Source organism: Rhinatrema bivittatum, chromosome 1, assembly GCF_901001135.1.
Source record: "Rhinatrema bivittatum chromosome 1, aRhiBiv1.1, whole genome shotgun sequence".
NCBI lineage: Eukaryota > Metazoa > Chordata > Amphibia > Gymnophiona > Rhinatrematidae > Rhinatrema > Rhinatrema bivittatum.
The window spans coordinates 505,002,531-505,020,915 of NC_042615.1; the positions used below are offsets into that span (position 1 = coordinate 505,002,531).

General features: G+C 46.7%; 1 protein-coding gene across 3 annotated transcripts in view; it reads right to left on the reverse strand.

The window, feature by feature from the left end:
• TFE3 (transcription factor binding to IGHM enhancer 3) overlaps positions 1–14,844 on the reverse strand; it is a 73,795-nt gene extending 58,951 nt beyond the window's left edge. Inside the window, exon 1 of one of the 3 annotated variants that reach the window (XM_029610477.1) lies at positions 14,634–14,844. In XM_029610477.1, coding sequence (XP_029466337.1) covers positions 14,634–14,743 — 110 coding nt within the window. In that variant the 5' untranslated portion in view covers positions 14,744–14,844. Of the gene's footprint in view, positions 1–14,159; positions 14,271–14,351; positions 14,376–14,633 lie in introns of those variants that run through there. The other 2 variants (XM_029610485.1, XM_029610499.1) reach the window with 2 other exon arrangements.
• Positions 14,845–18,385: the final 3,541 nt, after the last annotated feature.

Consider the following 18,385-nt stretch of genomic DNA (forward strand, 5'->3'; position numbering starts at 1 on the left):
GTGCGCACGCCCTAAGGCAGCTGGACAGCATGGCGGGAGGCAGTGCCCAAGCCAGACTGGGGACGCCGGAGAGGACGGCAGGCAGACGCCACGGCAGCCAAACGTCCATCAACCACGGGAGGAGTCGCCAGAGAGGTAAGGAGGGCAGAGTAGAGATGTCGGGCAGTGACAGTCGTAACAAGAGTGAAGGGTGTCTCCCAGGATTTGTTCAGAACTGCATTCAGTACGTCATGTGTGGGGAGGGCGGTGGGCTCCGCTGGCAGGTCGAAGATCTTTCAGAGGCCAAGAGTGTCGGCTCTCGGATCCGGCACTTTCTGGATCTGTATGCTGAGTGCCTTGCCCATCTTATCCAAAAACTTGGGATATGTTAAGCCTTCTGGTGGGGAGTAAGGTTCCACAGGCCCTTCTCCCGGGTCGGATGGGTATCCCGTGGAGAAATCCGTAGACGTGGTTGGGGCCACTGGAGACTGGCCGTATGATGGGGTCTGGCGAGGGCAGTAACCGTGGTGGCGTCGGAGACTGGGCCCGTGGAAACGGTCATCTGGACCATGTGGCGACTTGTGAGTAGAGGGATGTGGAGATTGCCCACTGCCCAGCGAGGAAGCTGGCATATTAAAGGAAGCTTGCATGACTTCATAGAAGCCTGAGAGAGCCAGGGACAGATTCAGAAAAGCCTCCTTTGTTTGGAGAGGCATCGGAGGGCAAGGCGATGCCGAGGGAGGTCTCGGTGGTACCGCTGCTCTGAGGATATCTGAGTCTGGCGGTGGTGTGCGGTGACGGGGCACCCGGGTTTCCGTTGACAATTTTGGTTTCTTCGAGAGTGGTTCCTGAAGCACCTCCCTTGTGGACCTCTGAGGCGATACAGAGGAGAGGTCTGAGAATACCTGCAGGGATGGCGAGGAGGATCCCGAGGACACAGGTGTTATTTGTGGGTGCTCCTCGCCCCCGGATTGTGAAAACGAACCCAAGAAGCCTTGTTCACTTGTTGACGCCCCATGTTGTTTGGCTGCAGTTTGCGTCGACCTGTAGGCAACTCTCAGCCCAGGCATCGATGCCTGCGTCAATGGCGCCGGGATCAGACGTACGGGAGTTGGTTTGTGTTGTCTCGCACGTTCCTGCAACGATGTGCGCTGCGTGTGCGTCGACGATCGCTTCCCCTGCATCGTCGGTGCACGTTTCCTGCTGGTATCCGGCTCCCCCATGGGCATGGTTTTTGAGCTTCGCTTCTGCGTCGACACCACGCCGAGAGTCACTGAACTGGGTGCGCTGTGCGTCAGTGCCGATGATGGTGTGCCCATCAACGCATGCGCGCCATGCGGCCTGGCCAAAACCTCGGTCCCCGGTGCCGGCTTCCTGATTTTTCGGCTCTCCGATGCCGTTGAAGCGTCTCGACCATGGCGGTCGGCACGTTTCGGGTCTCTGACTCGAGGCACATTATGCTTGGGCTTTGTTCTTCGTTCTTCACCCCGCTTGGAAACCACCGGTTCCAGCGACGACGCTCGACGCATCTGCAGAGGCGTTGGGGTGGAGGCCCGGGGAAGATCGGGCCTCCAAGGGTGGAGCATAGGAGCCCTGTCTTGGCCCTGTCAGCGCCATCATTTTTTCGTGTCATTGGTGACACGCTCTGGGGGACATCTTGCCACACTGTTGGCAGGTCTGCATCGGGTGGTCTGGGCCCAGACACTGATAGCATCTGTCATGTCCATCCATGATGGACATAACTTTGCCGCAGGGGCATGGCTTGAAGCCAGAAGGTTGTCCCCCATCCTTCTTACCGTGTTCTTTCATTCTTTTAAGGTTTTTGAACTTTTTTCCTCTGAGAGAGAAGATGATGCTGAGGAGGTCTGAAGCTCCACGTGCAATCCAACGCGCGGAAAAACAGACTGAGGAGAGTCGATTAAAGCACGGAAACTCACGCGCAGTCTCAGAGCAAACTCTGACATCACTTTGAAGCTCCGCCTCTCGGGCCTGATTGACAGTTCCCATGACAGCATGGCTAATTCAGCCCTGCTATCCATGGGAAGTAAGCAGTGAAAGTAAGTGTGAACATGTAAGTGTTTATGAGAGCAAATTTGTGAGCATCCGGTCCCACTGTGCAGTTGCCCTCCCCCTGTTCCCCCTCATCGCTAATCCATGGTAATCTCAGGGTTACTGGAAGTCAAAAGTTCCCAGGTATGCATATGCCCCCTACCCATTCACCTTCCCTTCCCTCTCCCCCAACACCCCCAGCTTCCTAGCAAATTCAGCTGCCCCTTCCAGCAGCACTTACCTGGTGCTGTTTCATTCTCCTTTGCCTGTTTCCCTCTGTAATAGGAACCGCATGGGGCCAGCAAGCCTTGTGAGCTTACAGGGCCCTGTGCGCACAAGAGAAGAGAGCTGACAGAGGTGAAAACAAAAGCAGCAGCAGATAAGCGCTGCTCTCTGACTCCCCCTGCTGGCGGGAGGATATCCTGCAGGCCAACTGTTGTAAGGGAAACAGAAACTGAAGATTGCTGTGGCATACCAGAGATACAGATACGGCACGCCGGTTGGGAAACGCTAGCCTAGTGCATGTTATAATATCAGTCCCCTAGTTATTAACAACTTCCTGCCCTAGGCACTAGAACCACCAACTTTTTTTTTGCACCCTAGAACTACTGCCTGCACGTTTTCATGCTGCTATGTTTAGGGCTCTATAATTGAAAGAAAACAAAATGTTTTTGGTGCACAAATTGATGCTCTGTATTTAGTTCAGATAATAATTCTGCATTTTGTCTATTTACTTCAAAGTTTTGGTGATTGCAGTCTGCGACAACAGTAGTTTTTATACCATTAATATATGGGACTTAAAATAAAGGAAATTATTGTAGCTAGTAAATGTTTTAAAGTTAACATAAAATTATATGAAATATCCAACAAAATCCTTAAAAACAAATTAAAACACTTACTGTGCATTTACAGTGAAATGTAAAGAAAATGAACAAAAAAACTGCACCCTAGAACCGCCACCAACACATTTTTATGCCGCTATATTATAGGCTCTTATCAGTGAAAGAAAACTTTTGGTGAACGAATTGATGCTCTGTTAGAAACAAGTGTCAGAGTGCAGAAAGAAGTCAAAGCACTTCAACAGATGAATCAGGATGAGCAAAAATTGAGAAAATTCACCAGCACAAAAAAACATGCCGCTGGCGGTTCTAGGGTGTAAGACATATGGAGCAAAAACGGAAGGGAGTGGGAGGGGGGGGGGGGCTAAAATTTTCAGGAATCATGGGTCATAATAAATGATGAAAAGTCACCGAATTTCAACCTGTTGCAATCCCGTACACCAACTGTGCAAGCCTTTAGATCTTCACTGGCACGAAAACATGCCAGCAGCAGTTCTAGTGCTAGTTCCAGTTCAAGCTGAGCCAGAAACTGCTCCTTATATTTCATACCCTTTGCTTTTATTTTAGTCTTGTACATTATCTGTATGATGTGAAAATGAGAGAGGTTTAAAATTGTTTGGAATAAGCAAAACTCTGCAGAGTAGGCTTGAGGTGCACTGGCAGAGCTGTGACTTATTAACCTTTTTGAGTTTTTCATCTATCAATTCTTTACTAAAATTCAACAACATACCCCTAGACAAGCATAATAACAAGAATCTTACCGAACCAAAACAAAAGCAGAGTCAGCATTTGACAAATCCCCTTTGGAGATCCTCATACCTTTTCCCCCTCAGCAACCCATTCAGCTCATAAAGATACTAGGATCCTGTTACCAGAGAGCAGACCTCTTGTGCATCTGCTTGGCAAGAAATGGCAAGAAATGGCAAGAAGGCTAAAATCCTGATGTTTTATATTAAAAAGTTTCTACTGCCTTTCCCAAGCTTGTATACCAACATGTTTTTCCTTATCTTTTCCTTCTCCTATACTAATACCTTATATCTATACAAATAAACTTTTTGTCAATTCTTTACAGGCCATGTGTACTATTAATCCTTTATTCTTGAATTATTAACTGGAGTATGTTAATCAGAATGTGTTCTTTGCTTGTTTGTATATCTTCAGCACAGTTTCTCATGTCTTCAGGTCCATAGACATGACTTTTTATTTATTCATGTGACTTACAGCTCAGCCTTCCCATATAAGTCCAAAGCAGATTGCAAAAGATAAAATTATACAGTAGTAACACCACCTAAAATAGTTAAAATGCAAATTCAATAGGTAAAATTAAATTCAATTCTAAAAATACCAAATCCATCTCACAATAAAACAAACTCCTGAATGTAAGACAAACACCTTCCAAGATATTCCAATACTTAAAATACCTAAAAACAAAATATCACTGAAGGGAGAGGAATAACAACTTAAATGAAGAAAGTGCTAGAGAGGATCATTAAGGCGCAGACTAACCTAACTATAAAAGTCCTACTTAAAGAGCCAGGCTATAAGGCTTCTCAAATGCTAACAGGTATTGCTCCAGTCTAATCTCCATTGCTAAGGCATTGCACACAACTTTGGGGCAAAACCGGGAGAGACCCGACCTCTGGTTTCAGCATTCAAAAAACTGATAGATGCAACATGCACAAAACCAACTCGGAAACTTAACATTGGAGCCTTGCAGTACATAATACTTTATGTGCACTTTTCAATACATGGTTCCTCCCCCCCCCCCCCCATCATTTAAAAATGAAAAGTAACATTTTAAATTGAGTCTGATAATAAGCAGAGAGCAGGTTAAGTTCTTATATTATTGGAGCAAGGTGTGCTCTTTTATTAGCACCAGAAATCATGCAAGCTGCCACATCCTGAACAATCTGTAAGCAATGAAAATTCCTTTTCCCCAGTGCCCATATACAGGGCATTACAGTAATCCATGTCTGATAAAAAAAAGAGCAGGGAAGACTACAGTGATAGGGGTATACTACCGTCCACCTGGTCAAGATGGTGAGATGGACAGTGAAATGCTAAGAGAAATTAGGGAAATTAGGGAAGCTAACCAAATTGGTAGTGCAGTAATAATGGGAGACTTCAATTACCCCAATATAGACTGGGTAAATGTATCATCAGGTCACACTAGAGAGATAACGTTCCTGGATGGAATAAATGATAGCTTTATGGAGCAATTGGTTCAGGAACCGACGAGAGAGGGAGCAATTTTAGATCTAATTCTCAGTGGAGCACAGGACTTGGTGAGAGAGGTAACGGTGGTGGGGCCGCTTGGCAATAGTGATCATAATATGATCAAATTTGATTTAATGACTGGAAAAGGAACAGTGTGCAAATCCAAGGCTCTCGTGCTAAACTTTCAAAAGGGAAACTTTGATAAAATGAGAAAAATTGTTAGAAAAAAACTGAAAGGAGCAGCTACAAAAGTAAAAAATGTCCAAGAGGCGTGGTCATTGTTAAAAAATACCATTCTAGAAGCACAGTCCAGATGTATTCCACACATTAAGAAAGGTGGAAAGAAGGCAAAACGATTACCGGCATGGTTAAAAGGGGAGGTGAAAGAAGCTATTTTAGCCAAAAGATCTTCATTCAAAAATTGGACGAAGGATCCAACAGAAGAAAATAGGATAAAGCATAAACATTGGCAAGTTAAATGTAAGACATTGATAAGACAGGCTAAGAGAGAATTTGAAAAGAAGTTGGCTGTAGAGGCAAAAACTCACAGTAAAAACTTTTTTAAATATATCCGAAGCAGAAAGCCTGTGAGGGAGTCAGTTGGACCGTTAGATGATCAAGGGGTTAAAGGGGCACTTAGAGAAGATAAGGCCATCGCGGAAAGATTAAATGATTTCTTTGCTTCGGTGTTTACTGAAGAGGATGTTGGGGAGGTACCCGTAATGGAGAAGGTTTTCATGGGTAATGATTCAGATGGACTGAATCAAATCACGGTGAACCTAGAAGATGTGGTAGGCCTGATTGACAAACTGAAGAGTAGTAAATCACCTGGACCGGATGGTATACACCCCAGAGTTCTGAAGGAACTAAAAATGAAATTTCAGACCTATTAGTAAAAATTTGTAACTTATCATTAAAATCATCCATTGTACCTGAAGACTGGAGGATAGCAAATGTAACCCCAATATTTAAAAAGGGCTCCAGGGGCGATCCGGGAAACTACAGACCGGTTAGCCTGACTTCAGTGCCAGGAAAAATAGTGGAAAGTGTTCTAAACATCAAAATCACAGAACATATAGAAAGACATGGTTTAATGGAACAAAGTCAGCATGGCTTTACCCAGGGCAAGTCTTGCCTCACAAATCTGCTTCACTTTTTTGAAGGAGTTAATAAACATGTGGATAAAGGTGAACCAGTAGATATAGTATACTTGGATTTTCAGAAGGCGTTTGACAAAGTTCCTCATGAAAGGCTTCTAGGAAAAGTAAAATGTCATGGGATAGGTGGCGATGTCCTTTCGTGGATTGCAAACTGGCTAAAAGACAGGAAACAGAGAGTAGGATTAAATGGGCAATTTTCTCAGTGGAAGGGAGTGGACAGTGGATTGCCTCAGGGATCTGTATTGGGACCCTTACTGTTCAATATATTTATAAATGATCTGGAAAGAAATACGACGAGTGAGATAATCAAATTTGCAGATGACACAAAATTGTTCAGAGTAGTTAAATCACAAGCAGATTGTGATAAATTGCAGGAAGACCTTGTGAGACTGGAAAATTGGGCATCCAAATGGCAGATGAAATTTAATGTGGATAAGTGCAAGGTGATGCATATAGGGAAAAATAACCCATGCTATAATTACACGATGTTGGGTTCCATATTAGGTGCTACAACCCAAGAAAGAGATCTAGGTGTCATAGTGGATAACACATTGAAATCGTCGGTTCAGTGTGCTGCGGCAGTCAAAAAAGCAAACAGAATGTTGGGAATTATTAGAAAAGGAATGATGAATAAAACGGAAAATGTCATAATGCCTCTGTATCGCTCCATGGTGAGACCGCACCTTGAATACTGTGTACAATTCTGGTCGCCGCATCTCAAAAAAGATATAATTGCGATGGAGAAGGTACAGAGAAGGGCTACCAAAATGATAAGGGGAATGGAACAACTCCCCTATGAGGAAAGACTAAAGAGGTTAGGACTTTTCAGCTTGGAGAAGAGACGACTGAGGAGGGATATGATAGAGGTGTTTAAAATCATGAGAGGTCTAGAACGGGTAGATGTGAATCGGTTATTTACTCTTTCGGATAGTAGAAAGACTAGGGGACACTCCATGAAGTTAGCATGGGGCACATTTAAAACTAATCGGAGAAAGTTCTTTTTTACTCAACGCACAATTAAACTCTGGAATTTGTTGCCAGAGAATGTGGTTCGTGCAGTTAGTATAGCTGTGTTTAAAAAAGGATTGGATAAGTTCTTGGAGGAGAAGTCCATTACCTGCTATTAAGTTCACTTAGAGAATAGCCACTGCCATTAGCAATGGTTACATGGAATAGACTTAGTTTTTGGGTACTTGCCAGGTTCTTATGGCCTGGATTGGCCACTGTTGGAAACAGGATGCTGGGCTTGATGGACCCTTGGTCTGACCCAGTATGGCATTTTCTTATGTTCTTACAAACGACCATTTTTAAATTCAAAGGATCTTTAAAAAAAAAAAAAATCAGGCATAAATTTCATAAAAGCATTACATGAGACTTGTAGTCAAATGTGTCCCAAAAATCCAATGTGAAATCCAAAGCCTGGGTCTTGAAAGGTTCCATCGAGATGATTTTTACCTCATTATCAGTAGGTGCACCCCTGCTGACCCACACAGGCTCTAATTTAGCAGGGCTCAAACTCAGTTTATTGGCTTTCACCAATCTATTTCTATTTCAGTTTCTGCTTGAAAACAGGGGTTTAGTCCTTTCACCGGGCTCATACAGAAGGAAGCGAGGTTTTATAACCCATGGGGAATAACCCCCAGAGCCCTCCCGACCACACAGGAGAGCCGAGCTCCGTTCTGCTATTCTCCATCACGTCTAGGAGTGGCCTCTTCAGGACAGCTTCTGTCCCTTCAGCTTTAGCCAGCTTTAGCCAGCTCTTCCTTCTTCTACCAAAGCAGGAACTCTTCTTGCTAGAACATCATGCTTCCCACCTCTCTTTAAGACGACCTCCTGCCACCCGTCTCCTTTCTGGCGGTGGGCACACGTTGCTCCCTACGTGAAGGATCAGGGCAGGATTCATCCATAGCTCCAGCCACTGCAGCGGGAGTCTCCTTTTGCCTCAGCCATTTAAATCTTCCAGTGGTGGCTGACTCACAGGTGCCCTTGCTGGGAATTTTAGTGTTATAACAAAATTAATCCGTGTTAAAAAAAAAATGACTTTACCACTGATTTCTCTCCTGTTTGTTAAAGTCATTTTTCCTCTGGTTTTTTTTTTTTGTTTTTGTTATAAACATTGAAATTCCCAGAAAAAAAAAAATAAAAACTGAAAACAAAGGTCTCTAATTATCTTGAATCCAGGGGATTACAAGATCCAAAGCAGCACGGTTTCACCACAAGAAGGTCTTGTCAAACAGGCTGAGTGACCCAGGAGTTAAATTAGGGGAAGTGTTTGATGTGGTGTAGATGTAGATTTCAGAACAGCCTCTGACACAGCTCCACACAAATACAAACTGAGCACCCTAGGCCTGGATCCTAGAGTGACTGACTGGGTTAGAAACTGGTTGGAAGGAAGGCAAAGGGTTATGGTTAATGGAACTCCTGCTGAGGAAAGGGGAGTTACCAGTAGGGTGCCATAAGGATCAATCCCGCATCCATTTTTACCCAACATTTATGTGATATTGCAGAGGGACTATCAAGAAAGATTTGGGGTTTTTGCAGGCGATACTAAAATCTGCGACAGGGTGGACAACCCAAAAGGTGTAGAAAAACATAAGGAGTGATTTAAGGAAGCTAGGGCTGGAGTGGCCAACCTTCCATACACCAAGAGCCAAGGAATCCAAATGCAGAGCACCTAAGAGCCTCATGTTGTCAGGAACCCAAAGATAGTCTCATTCAGTCCTCCCACTAGTCTCTCTTTCTCAATTCTCCACCCTCTCCCCACCAGCCTCTCTCTCTCAGCAGCTCCAGCCTAACATCCCTCACTCCTTTAACACTAATATAGGGGGTCCGGTGATCCCAACATTACGCCTCCCCCACACCCCAGTCCTTGTACTAACTTTCCCCCTTTTCTCTTCAACCTCTACCCAGCACCAATATCCCCTGACACCTTCTCCTTTGTCCCCTGCCCCATCCCTCTCTCACCTCACTGCCTCCCACCTATGCCTAACACCAGAATCTATCTGCCCCCAACCTCTCTTTCACACATTCTTACCCTCTGTCCACCCTCTCCCCTCCAGTACCTCTCATATACGTTCTCTGCCACCACCCCTTCTGGCTCATCTCCTCCAAATCGCTGTTTGTGTGCGTCAAAATCTTTCCCACTCCCAATCACTATCTCTCTTTCATCCCTCTACCCCATCACACCTCTACTTCCTCCTCCTCCTCTAGCTCTCTTATCCTCTTTCTCCCTCCCCTCCCCCCCCTTCAATGCCTATGGCTCTCTCTCACCCATCCTCACTCCCCTTTCACTACCTCTGACTCTCAAACACACTCATCACCACCTTTTGGTCCACCATCATCCTGACACCAATTCTGGCTCATTCCACCCCTCCCCCATAACCACCTCTAGCTTTCTTTCACCAAACCCACCCCCTCTGGCTTTTTCTCACCCCCCCCCCTTACTGCCTTTCCCCCAGTTCTTTCAAACCCTTTCTACCCCCATCTCTGGCTAAATTATGTTCCCCTCCACTCTCCCCGCACTCTTTCAGATACAATTCCACTCTCTTGCATCTCTATCCTGGACCTCTCTCCCGCTCCCCCCCCCATGCCCCACTCCCCCCCATCCCTACTGCACAGCACGTGTCAGTCTGGACATTGATGGAGTAGCAGCCTAGTGGTTAGAGCAGCAGGCTGAGAACCAGGCTGGCCAGGGTTCAAATCCTCCTGACATTCCTAGGGACCTGGGCAAATCACTTCACAATCCACTGCCTCAGGTACAAACCTGGGGCCAGATTTACTGAGGCTTTTCTCCCATTCCGTGTCTATGGGAAAAATGCTTAGTAAATGGGGCCCTTAGACTGTGAGCCATCTGGGGACAGGGCAATACCTGCAGTGCCTGAATGTAACTCACCATGAGCTACATCTAAATAAAATACATTAAAAATAAAATAAGGTGCCAGAAGTCCAATTTGCATTGCTGATTTCAGAGAGTCAGGGTGTAAGACAACATTCAAGCCTCTCTCACTTCCTCTGAAGCATTTAGCTCCTCCTTCTGCTGTCCCCCATCATTCAACTCTCATCCCCCTTAGCTCTCCCAATATTCACCCCTTTCATGTTACTTCCCATAAGCATTCACCCCCCCTTCACTGACACATTCTCTCTCCCCCCAAATATTCATCCCCCTCCTGCACTGCTCTTCCCCCAAACATTCACATCCCTCATCTCCCCAACATTCATCACTTCTCTCACTGCTGCTCCTTCACCACCACCCCCACCCCCCCCCCCCCCCAACCATGAATCATTCTGGCCTGATTGGAACTCTGGGTAAACCCCCCCCCCCTTCTCTTTCTGGCCGATACAGTAAACCACGCAGGAGTGCGGGCGAGTGCCTGCTCTCCCGGCACGTGCACAGGCCACTCTCCTGCGCACAGGCCACTCTCCTGCGCACTGTACCGTATCGGCCTGTTTGTTATTAGCTGAATCCCAAGTCCTGGGAGCACAGTGATCTGCTAGGCCTGAGGCAGTGTTCAGGACAGCCCCCTCCGGACAGGAGAGTAGACAGCAGTTGGGATGGGGGTTGGACACGATGGGGCGGGTTAGAGCAGGTTTCTGTCTGGCTTCTTCTTTACTATCCAGTCAGCCACAGCCTCACCCCCCTCCTCTCTAGTCCTTCGTCATTGCTTCTGGCAGACAGGAGGTGAAAGGCAGTGCAGGGATGAGCCCCAGGGACTCCAAGCATTTTCAAGGTCTGGGAAATCAAAGCAGGCAGTTCATCTCTATGAAAGAACCATAACATAGTTCTACATGGTTCTATTCCAGAGGGGGGAATTTCACCATCCTCAAGAGTGTCAGGATCATTCGTGCCATCCGGATCTCTATCCGGAGGTACCGCTGCCGCTCTAGGAGTACTCCAGCGCTCAACAGAAGGTCCAGGCAAGAATTCTACCTGCACCTCTGCTCTGAGAGCACTGGATGGGGCTGAGGGCTGCACCTGAAAAAAAGATTGCAACCACTGGAAAAATTCTACCCATGAAAAAGTAGAACTATCCAGACCAGGAGGTACCTGAGGTGGACTCACTGAGCTCCCTTCTCCTGCCGAGGAACCAGTTAGGGGAGTTCCAAAATCAGGCGCCCCACCTGAGTCATCTTTATCCAGTCCCACAATTGGCTGGAAAGATCCAGGCATAGTGAAATCAGAAGAAGACAACTCTCCCTGAGCCTCCTAACAGCACTGGCACAAATTAGTGGGCACTTCTGGCTGAGACGCCCAAATATGACAAGCAGTGCAAAGAGAAAGATGCTTAGGCTTCTTAGGTACAGATGTAATTATAGCTGACAGTGCTCTGAGCGGCGGCCAGAGGCGTGCATCTAGCTGCTTTTTTATTTTTTTTATATGCACGTTCAAACTAGGCGCCCAAAAATTATCCGTCCCACACTTAGATGTCACTCGCCTAGGCACCTACCTAGGCGCACAAAAAACTTAAGCGCAGAGGAAAGCGAGTGGTAACCATGGAGTCGCTTAACGTGGATGCACAGACTACAAGGCCCGACTGTGTGTCCAAAAACAGGACGCACAACCTGAGCGCACAGCTAGACGCACATGCCGGACCGACAATCCTGTAGAGGGCAGTCTTAGAAAGCGCGCAAAATGCCGTTGCGGCCTACTACATGGCGTACAGCAAAAAGCCTCAGAGCAGGGCCTAGCCTAAGGAAGCTGCTCAACCCACTAGGCTGCCCACGTCCCTTGACCTCCCATGGAGCAGGACAAACATCGGACCGGCGTTTTGAGTATGGAGACCGAGGGAAGGAGGAAGCCCTACACAACAAAAACCTCCTTCTAGGTCTCTGTATAATCCTTTTTTTTTTAATTACCGGAGCTCAGCCTTACCTGGCTGAGTACAGAGACGGTCTCTGGCCGCGGGGAGAGAGGGCATATGCTGTCACTGCCACACTTGGCTTCCCTGCATCCGCTGCCTTAAGCAGCTAAGTCCACACCAGTTGAAACCAGCTACCGGTCCAAGGCACTCGTCTGAGAGACCACGGAAATCACCTCAGGATTCTCAACTGCCGAAGGGACCGTTTAGTATCACCGCAGGAGAGCGGGGCAAATTTCTTTAATTCTCCTTTTCTTTAAAATGAAGCAATCCCCATTGGGGAGATGCGTGCCCACCATCTGCTGGAGACGGAAAATACTGGCAGGCTGATGTCACTACAGGGGTATTTATACTGTGACAGCAGTTTGCTCCATCTCCATCTGCTGGTAGAGGTGCAAAACCCACTTGTTCTGGACTCATCTGACTGGACACTAAGAAAGAAGAGTTGCTACTGCTGGGGCTAGCCTAGGCAGGAAGCTGTTTACTCTGCCACAGATCTGGACATGGGAGGAGCCACTGTTGTAATCCACAACTCAGGAAGAGCTGCCATCCTCAGGCCCCAGCCCAGGAGGAGTTCCTGCTGCTGCTGAGTCTATAACCAGGGTCAGAGATCAGCTATTGCCTGCCAGGGCCAAAGTAGTAGTGAGGTTGAGGAGGGGAATGGGCAAAGGGGCCAGAGAATAAGGAAGTGGAAGGGAGAATAAAGGCAAAAAATGTAAAAAAAAAAAAAAAAAAAGTTAAATTAAATCAAAACAAGCAAAAAAAGATAAGCAAACTAAGAAAAATACATAAAAGAGTAAATTAAGAAAAATTAGTGAAAACAAAAGCAAAAAAAAAAAAAGTTGGCCAGAATTTTGGTTGGCATCTAAGTTTTTGTTCATTTTTAATTTTCCAACCCTTACCATTATACTGTGTTGCCTGTGTGTTTGTCTGATGTGCATTGGTGTGTGGGGCCCATATCTGTGTGTGATGTGGTTTGTCTGCTTCTCTCTCTCTCTCTCTCTCTGTGGTCTGTGTGTGGTATGTCTGTGTCTCCGTTCTGGATGTTATGTCTGTGGGATGTCTAAGTGTGGGGTGTCTGTCTCTGTGTTCTATCTGGGTATAGGGTGTTTGCCTCTCTGGGCCCATGTATGTGTGAGTTTATTTTCAGCAACTTAATGGGAAACCAAATGGGGCCTTTGAATGCAAGGGTTGGCAATGTGGCTGCCTGGGGAATATCCTTGCATGAATGGAAGGGGGCCACGGCTCAAAAGGTTTGCTCACCTCTGTCTTAGGGACCTGAACATGTATAAATATGAACAATATATAAAATATTGTACCTCTTCACTTCTGACACATTGCTGCCTGATAGCATAAAGTCTTTTTAGAGCTTCTACCTGCTCAGAAATAACCTCTTCCAGCTCTTTTTAGCTTTCCCATCAGCATCATTTACTTACAAGAGTCTTGCAACCTCCATTTGATGAGCTTTCCCCAAATTAAAAAAATATATATATTTAAGCACTTTTTTTCAGCTGTTGGACCTAGGGACACAAGCTGCTGGACCTAGGGACACAAGTGCATAAAAACCTGCCATACTGGGTCAGTTACAGGGTCCATCAAGCCCAACACCCTGTTTCTGACGGTGGCCAATCCAGATTACAAGTACCTGCTTGCCTTTCTCCCCCTCTTGGCTACAAAGCCATGGCTAGACCCAACCAGGACCTCTGAGACACTCCCTTGTTATTCTAATCCTGAGACCCAAACACACACAGTGCTGCCAATGCTCCTCAATCCCTGCAGCTACCCGATTATTCCAGTACTGGGTCCTTCTCCCCCCTCATATACACACACACACCTCTGCCAATGTACCTCCCACCTGCCCTACATCACCCCCTGCTATTCTAGTAAAGAGCCCCCACTATCCCAGTTTGTTGTATAATGTCACTGCTGCTAACCTAGGACAACTGCTGAGGAGCTGCAAGCCTTGACCACCCTGACCCCCAAACTGCTGATAAGAGCCTTCTTTACTATCCTTATCTACGGGCCAGAAACCGATGCTGCCGCCTTCTCCAAACACTCACTCCTCTGCTGCCAGGAACACAGAGAGGCGATCACGGCAGTGGCCGAAGTGGCCGTCAGGCACTTGCGCCCAGCGCCAGCAAACACAGCGGCCTCTTTGCCAGCGCCACAGGTCTCACCCGGCGCCCAGGTGCAGGGCGGAGCTTTCGGGGTGGGCAGCAGACAGGGAGGGAGGCGGGCTCTGCTGGAATTACCTCATTGTTTTTGTGCGCCGGCCGGCGCCCACGTGCCCTCCCAGGCAGCGAGCAGCAATGCAAAGTTTTCGCAAAAAAGCAATCTGCGAAGCACTGAAGCCTGGCGGAGAAACAATAGCGTGGCTCCCATCCAGGAAAAAAAAAAAAAAAAGAAGAAGAAGCGTTTCTTCCAAATGCGGGCCCAGAGCAGAGTTGAGGACTAACTTCCCCCGCCCCGCAGTTCCTGGATCTGTTTATTTGGCCCCGCTCTCCGCCCTCGGGCCGGGGGCCCCCCCCCCCTACCTGAGCAGCTGAAGGGAGTCCGAGCCGGAGCCCACGATCACGTACACGGTCTGCGCCTCTTTGCCGGTGCCGCCGCTCTGCGCGCCCAGGGCGGCCTCAGCATGAGACATCGTCGGTGGCGGCTCCCGGCTTGTACCCCGCGCTCTGAGCGCCGGAGCTGCAGGACTGGCGCCGCCTCCCCGGGCCGTGACGGGGCATGGGCTGATCGGGAGCGGGGGGAGGGAAAGCGAGCCGGGCTCAGTGTTTCGCAAGAGGCGCTGCCTGGAAATCCCCCTCCCTCCCTCCTGGGAGCTTGAGTTTGCTTTTTTCTGGGATTGGGTTTAGCCAAGCTTCTAATGTTTGTTTTTAAGTACTTATCTCCTACATTATTTTGTTTTATTTTATATGCGGCTATTTATTGGATTAATTCGTTCTCCGCGTTGATCATCTATGTAGGAAAGCGGGTTCTAAAAAAAACATGTTCTTAGATGTTTAAATGCATTGCATACCGGTATGACGATTCCTTGCCCCAAAGAGCTTATAATATAAGGCTGTCATGGGATCCTGGCTTATTCGGTTTCTATTGGCTAAACTCCGCTCGTCGGGCAAGTTAGGCCTGGCTATGTGCCCTTCTCCTTTTCCAGCTCCGGACTCCCGACTCCGTGCTTTCCTCCTGGCTGCACCCTAAGCCGGGAATAGACTTCCTGACCTGGTGTCTTATTCTCTCTCTCTGGCCTTATTTTAAATCCAGTTTAAAAACCCATCTTTCTGAGGCAGCGTTTAAATCTTAACCCGACTATCTCCCCATATAGCCTTTATTGATTTTAAAAATTTTCTTAATAAATAGAATTTCCCAAGTCTCTTTTGAGCTGTCTCCTATAAGTTTGTGTACAGCGCTGTCCATGTCGAATAGCGCTATAGAAGTGATAAGTAGTAATAGTAGTCATATATAGTTTTTCTACTAGGGATTAGGGCTTTGCTAGCAGTGCATTCATTTTTTTCCCCCAGTAACTTTGGAAGACGCACCTTTCATCCAAACTAATTCATTTGAGATTTAGGGGGTACCTTGGCAGCACATTTCTAGACCACCTGGCCCTGGAAGTCACAAGATGTTATGCATCAAAGGGGCACATGTTCACTGTAAAAAGAAGCTCAGCGAATGCCCAAGGACATTGGTTGCAAGGGCTAGAACACATCTTAAGCTTTTCAATCTGTTGCCACAGCACAGTAAATGACAGCATAACAAGTTGAATGGGGGACAGTAAGCAGCAGAAGCTGTTCAGAATTAGATCAGGAGCAACAAGCATTGGGTGAGTATAGTTGGGTTTCAGCTATCATATATACAACGAGCAACCTGGGAGTTGGCCTCAGGGTGGTGGACTGAGTTCAAAACTGGTTGAGATTCAAAGAGAGCGTGGTGGAGTAAATCAGGGAGGTTATCATCCAAGTGCCCTCAGGGATCGGCGCTGAGATGGGTTCTGTTTTGATATTTTTTGAATTGGTATTGTAGAGGGGTTAGTAGGGAAGATTTGTCGTTTCTGCAGATGACAGTAAGAAATGCGAGAGAGAGGACACCCCTGAAGGCTGAGACAGAAGGGTTGTCTTTTACGCTCTTCTAGACAGAATTTACTCTCCATCCTTTTGTGCAGTAATTACAGGTTTTCAAGAAACAAGGGCAAGACTGTTGTTCTCTGGCCCATCCTTCCACATGGAATGCATCACCTGGTGATGTAAGAGCCAAGGTAGACTATTTACAGTTCAGAAAAAGGGATAAAGCAATATTTTTAAAGCAGAATTATGGGTAATGTTGGGGTTCTATTTGAGTTTATCTATTTTAACTAAGTATTTTTTTAATTAATTATTATCTGCAGTGCTCTGATTTATTGGTATACAAGACTACATGATACATAAATAAGAAAGCTCAAGGAATGGAGGAGTGCTTAGCAGCTAAGCTTCAATGTAAAAAAAAAAAAGTGCAGTTTCTGTGCATTTGGGATGCAGAAATTGAAGGGAGCAGCGATAGGCGAGATGCACGCTTTGACCTGATAAAGAGAGCACAGCTCTTGAAATCCTGCCACAAATGTACTAAATTAATTCAGTTAAAAGGTTTCACCCACAATTTGTTTGCTGACTCTTATTTCTGCGGTTCTTAGCAGAACAATACCTGCACATGTCCCTATGTGCTGGTATTTTTCTGCATAATTACAGTTAGGAGCATTGCATGCATGTACAAGATCAAGGATACTCTTTTTCTAGGTCCAAGGAAATGGATCTCCATGTGGTTGAGATCATCGTTTGGCTGTGAGTGTGCCAAGAGTTCTTTTAATTAAATTGGACAATGTAAAATCCTAGAAATAATTTAAGAAGCTTTGAAACTTATGTAGGAAGAAGATGAGGAATGAGGCAGGATCAGTGGCAAGGTAAGATGCCTGCTATATTTTTGGGGATTTTAGCCTCGGTCCCCAGACAGCATCCCAGCTACCTTTTTTTTTTTCTTTTTTTCTTAACTTGTACTTCTCATCCATCCCCCTCCTTGGACAATCACATTCCCCTACAAACCTGTTCCTCTAATGATATTGAAATTTCCAAGGAAACCCGGTAAGAGTTTGCAGTCCGAATGCTGCACAGCCACTTCTGATCCATGCATGAGGTAAGTGAATGTGAGATATTGTAAACTCTCCATTTTAGATAAGTGATTTTAAAGATGATTAAATTATGAATGTATATAAAAGATACGCAAAAGGACAGTGGCCAGGGCTGAAGGACAAGTTTCAAACTTGTGCTGTTCTTGTCAGTGAAAGTCAGGATATGCTCTGCTCCTATCCTACCTTTTCATAAGACCCTCCAGCCCTTAGGGAAGGAGTTTATTATTTACAGATGAGTTCCCCAATAGAGTTATTTAGAGAAATGAACCAGTCTGGATGTATAAAAATAAGTTTATTTATTCAGATAACAGTTATAATCTTTTAAAGCATGTAATTAGCTTATGAAGCATTATACTTCTCTAATCTTATCTTAATCAAACAGTACAGAGCTATAAGTATGATAACAATAGTTACTGCAACTATAGCAATTAGATAAATATCTGCTAAAGACATTTTTCTTGTAAAATAAATTCTTTCTAATACATGATTAGCTTATACTAGCTAGGGTCAATTATACTACCGTGTTTCCCCGATAGTAAGACACCCCTGATAGTAAGAAGTAGTGGGAATTTTAGGGGGGTCGGCTAATGTAAGACATCCCCCGAAAGTAAGACGTAGTAAAAAAATTATTTTTAAATACCTGTCGGAGGGCCGCGTGGGTCCAGGCGGCTGGCGGTGGGAGCCGGGTGGTCACGTGTTACCGTAAATCTAGGTCGCGGGCGGGTGGGCGCTTGTTCCAGGCGGCGGCGGCGGGGGGGGGGGGGGCGGGTGGACGCGCGTTAAATATAGGCTGCGGGCGGGTGGGTGCTTGTTCCAGGCGGCGGGTGGACGCGCGTTAGTTCGAGACGGCCGGCGGGCGGCGGGTGGTCGCGTGTTAAATCTAGGCCGTGGGCGCTTGTTCCAGGCGGCGGCGGCGGGTGGACGCGCGTTAGTTCGAGACGGCCGGCGGGCGGCGGGTGGTCGCGTGTTAAATCTAGGCCGGGTCGCACAGGCGCGCATTCATTCACTGCCGGTGGGGCAGCCCCCACCGGCAGTGAATGAATGCGCGCCTGTGCGACCCCTGCGATTCGATGCTCAAGGCAGTCACGTGGGCTGCCCCACCGGCAGTGAATGAATGCGCGCCTGTGC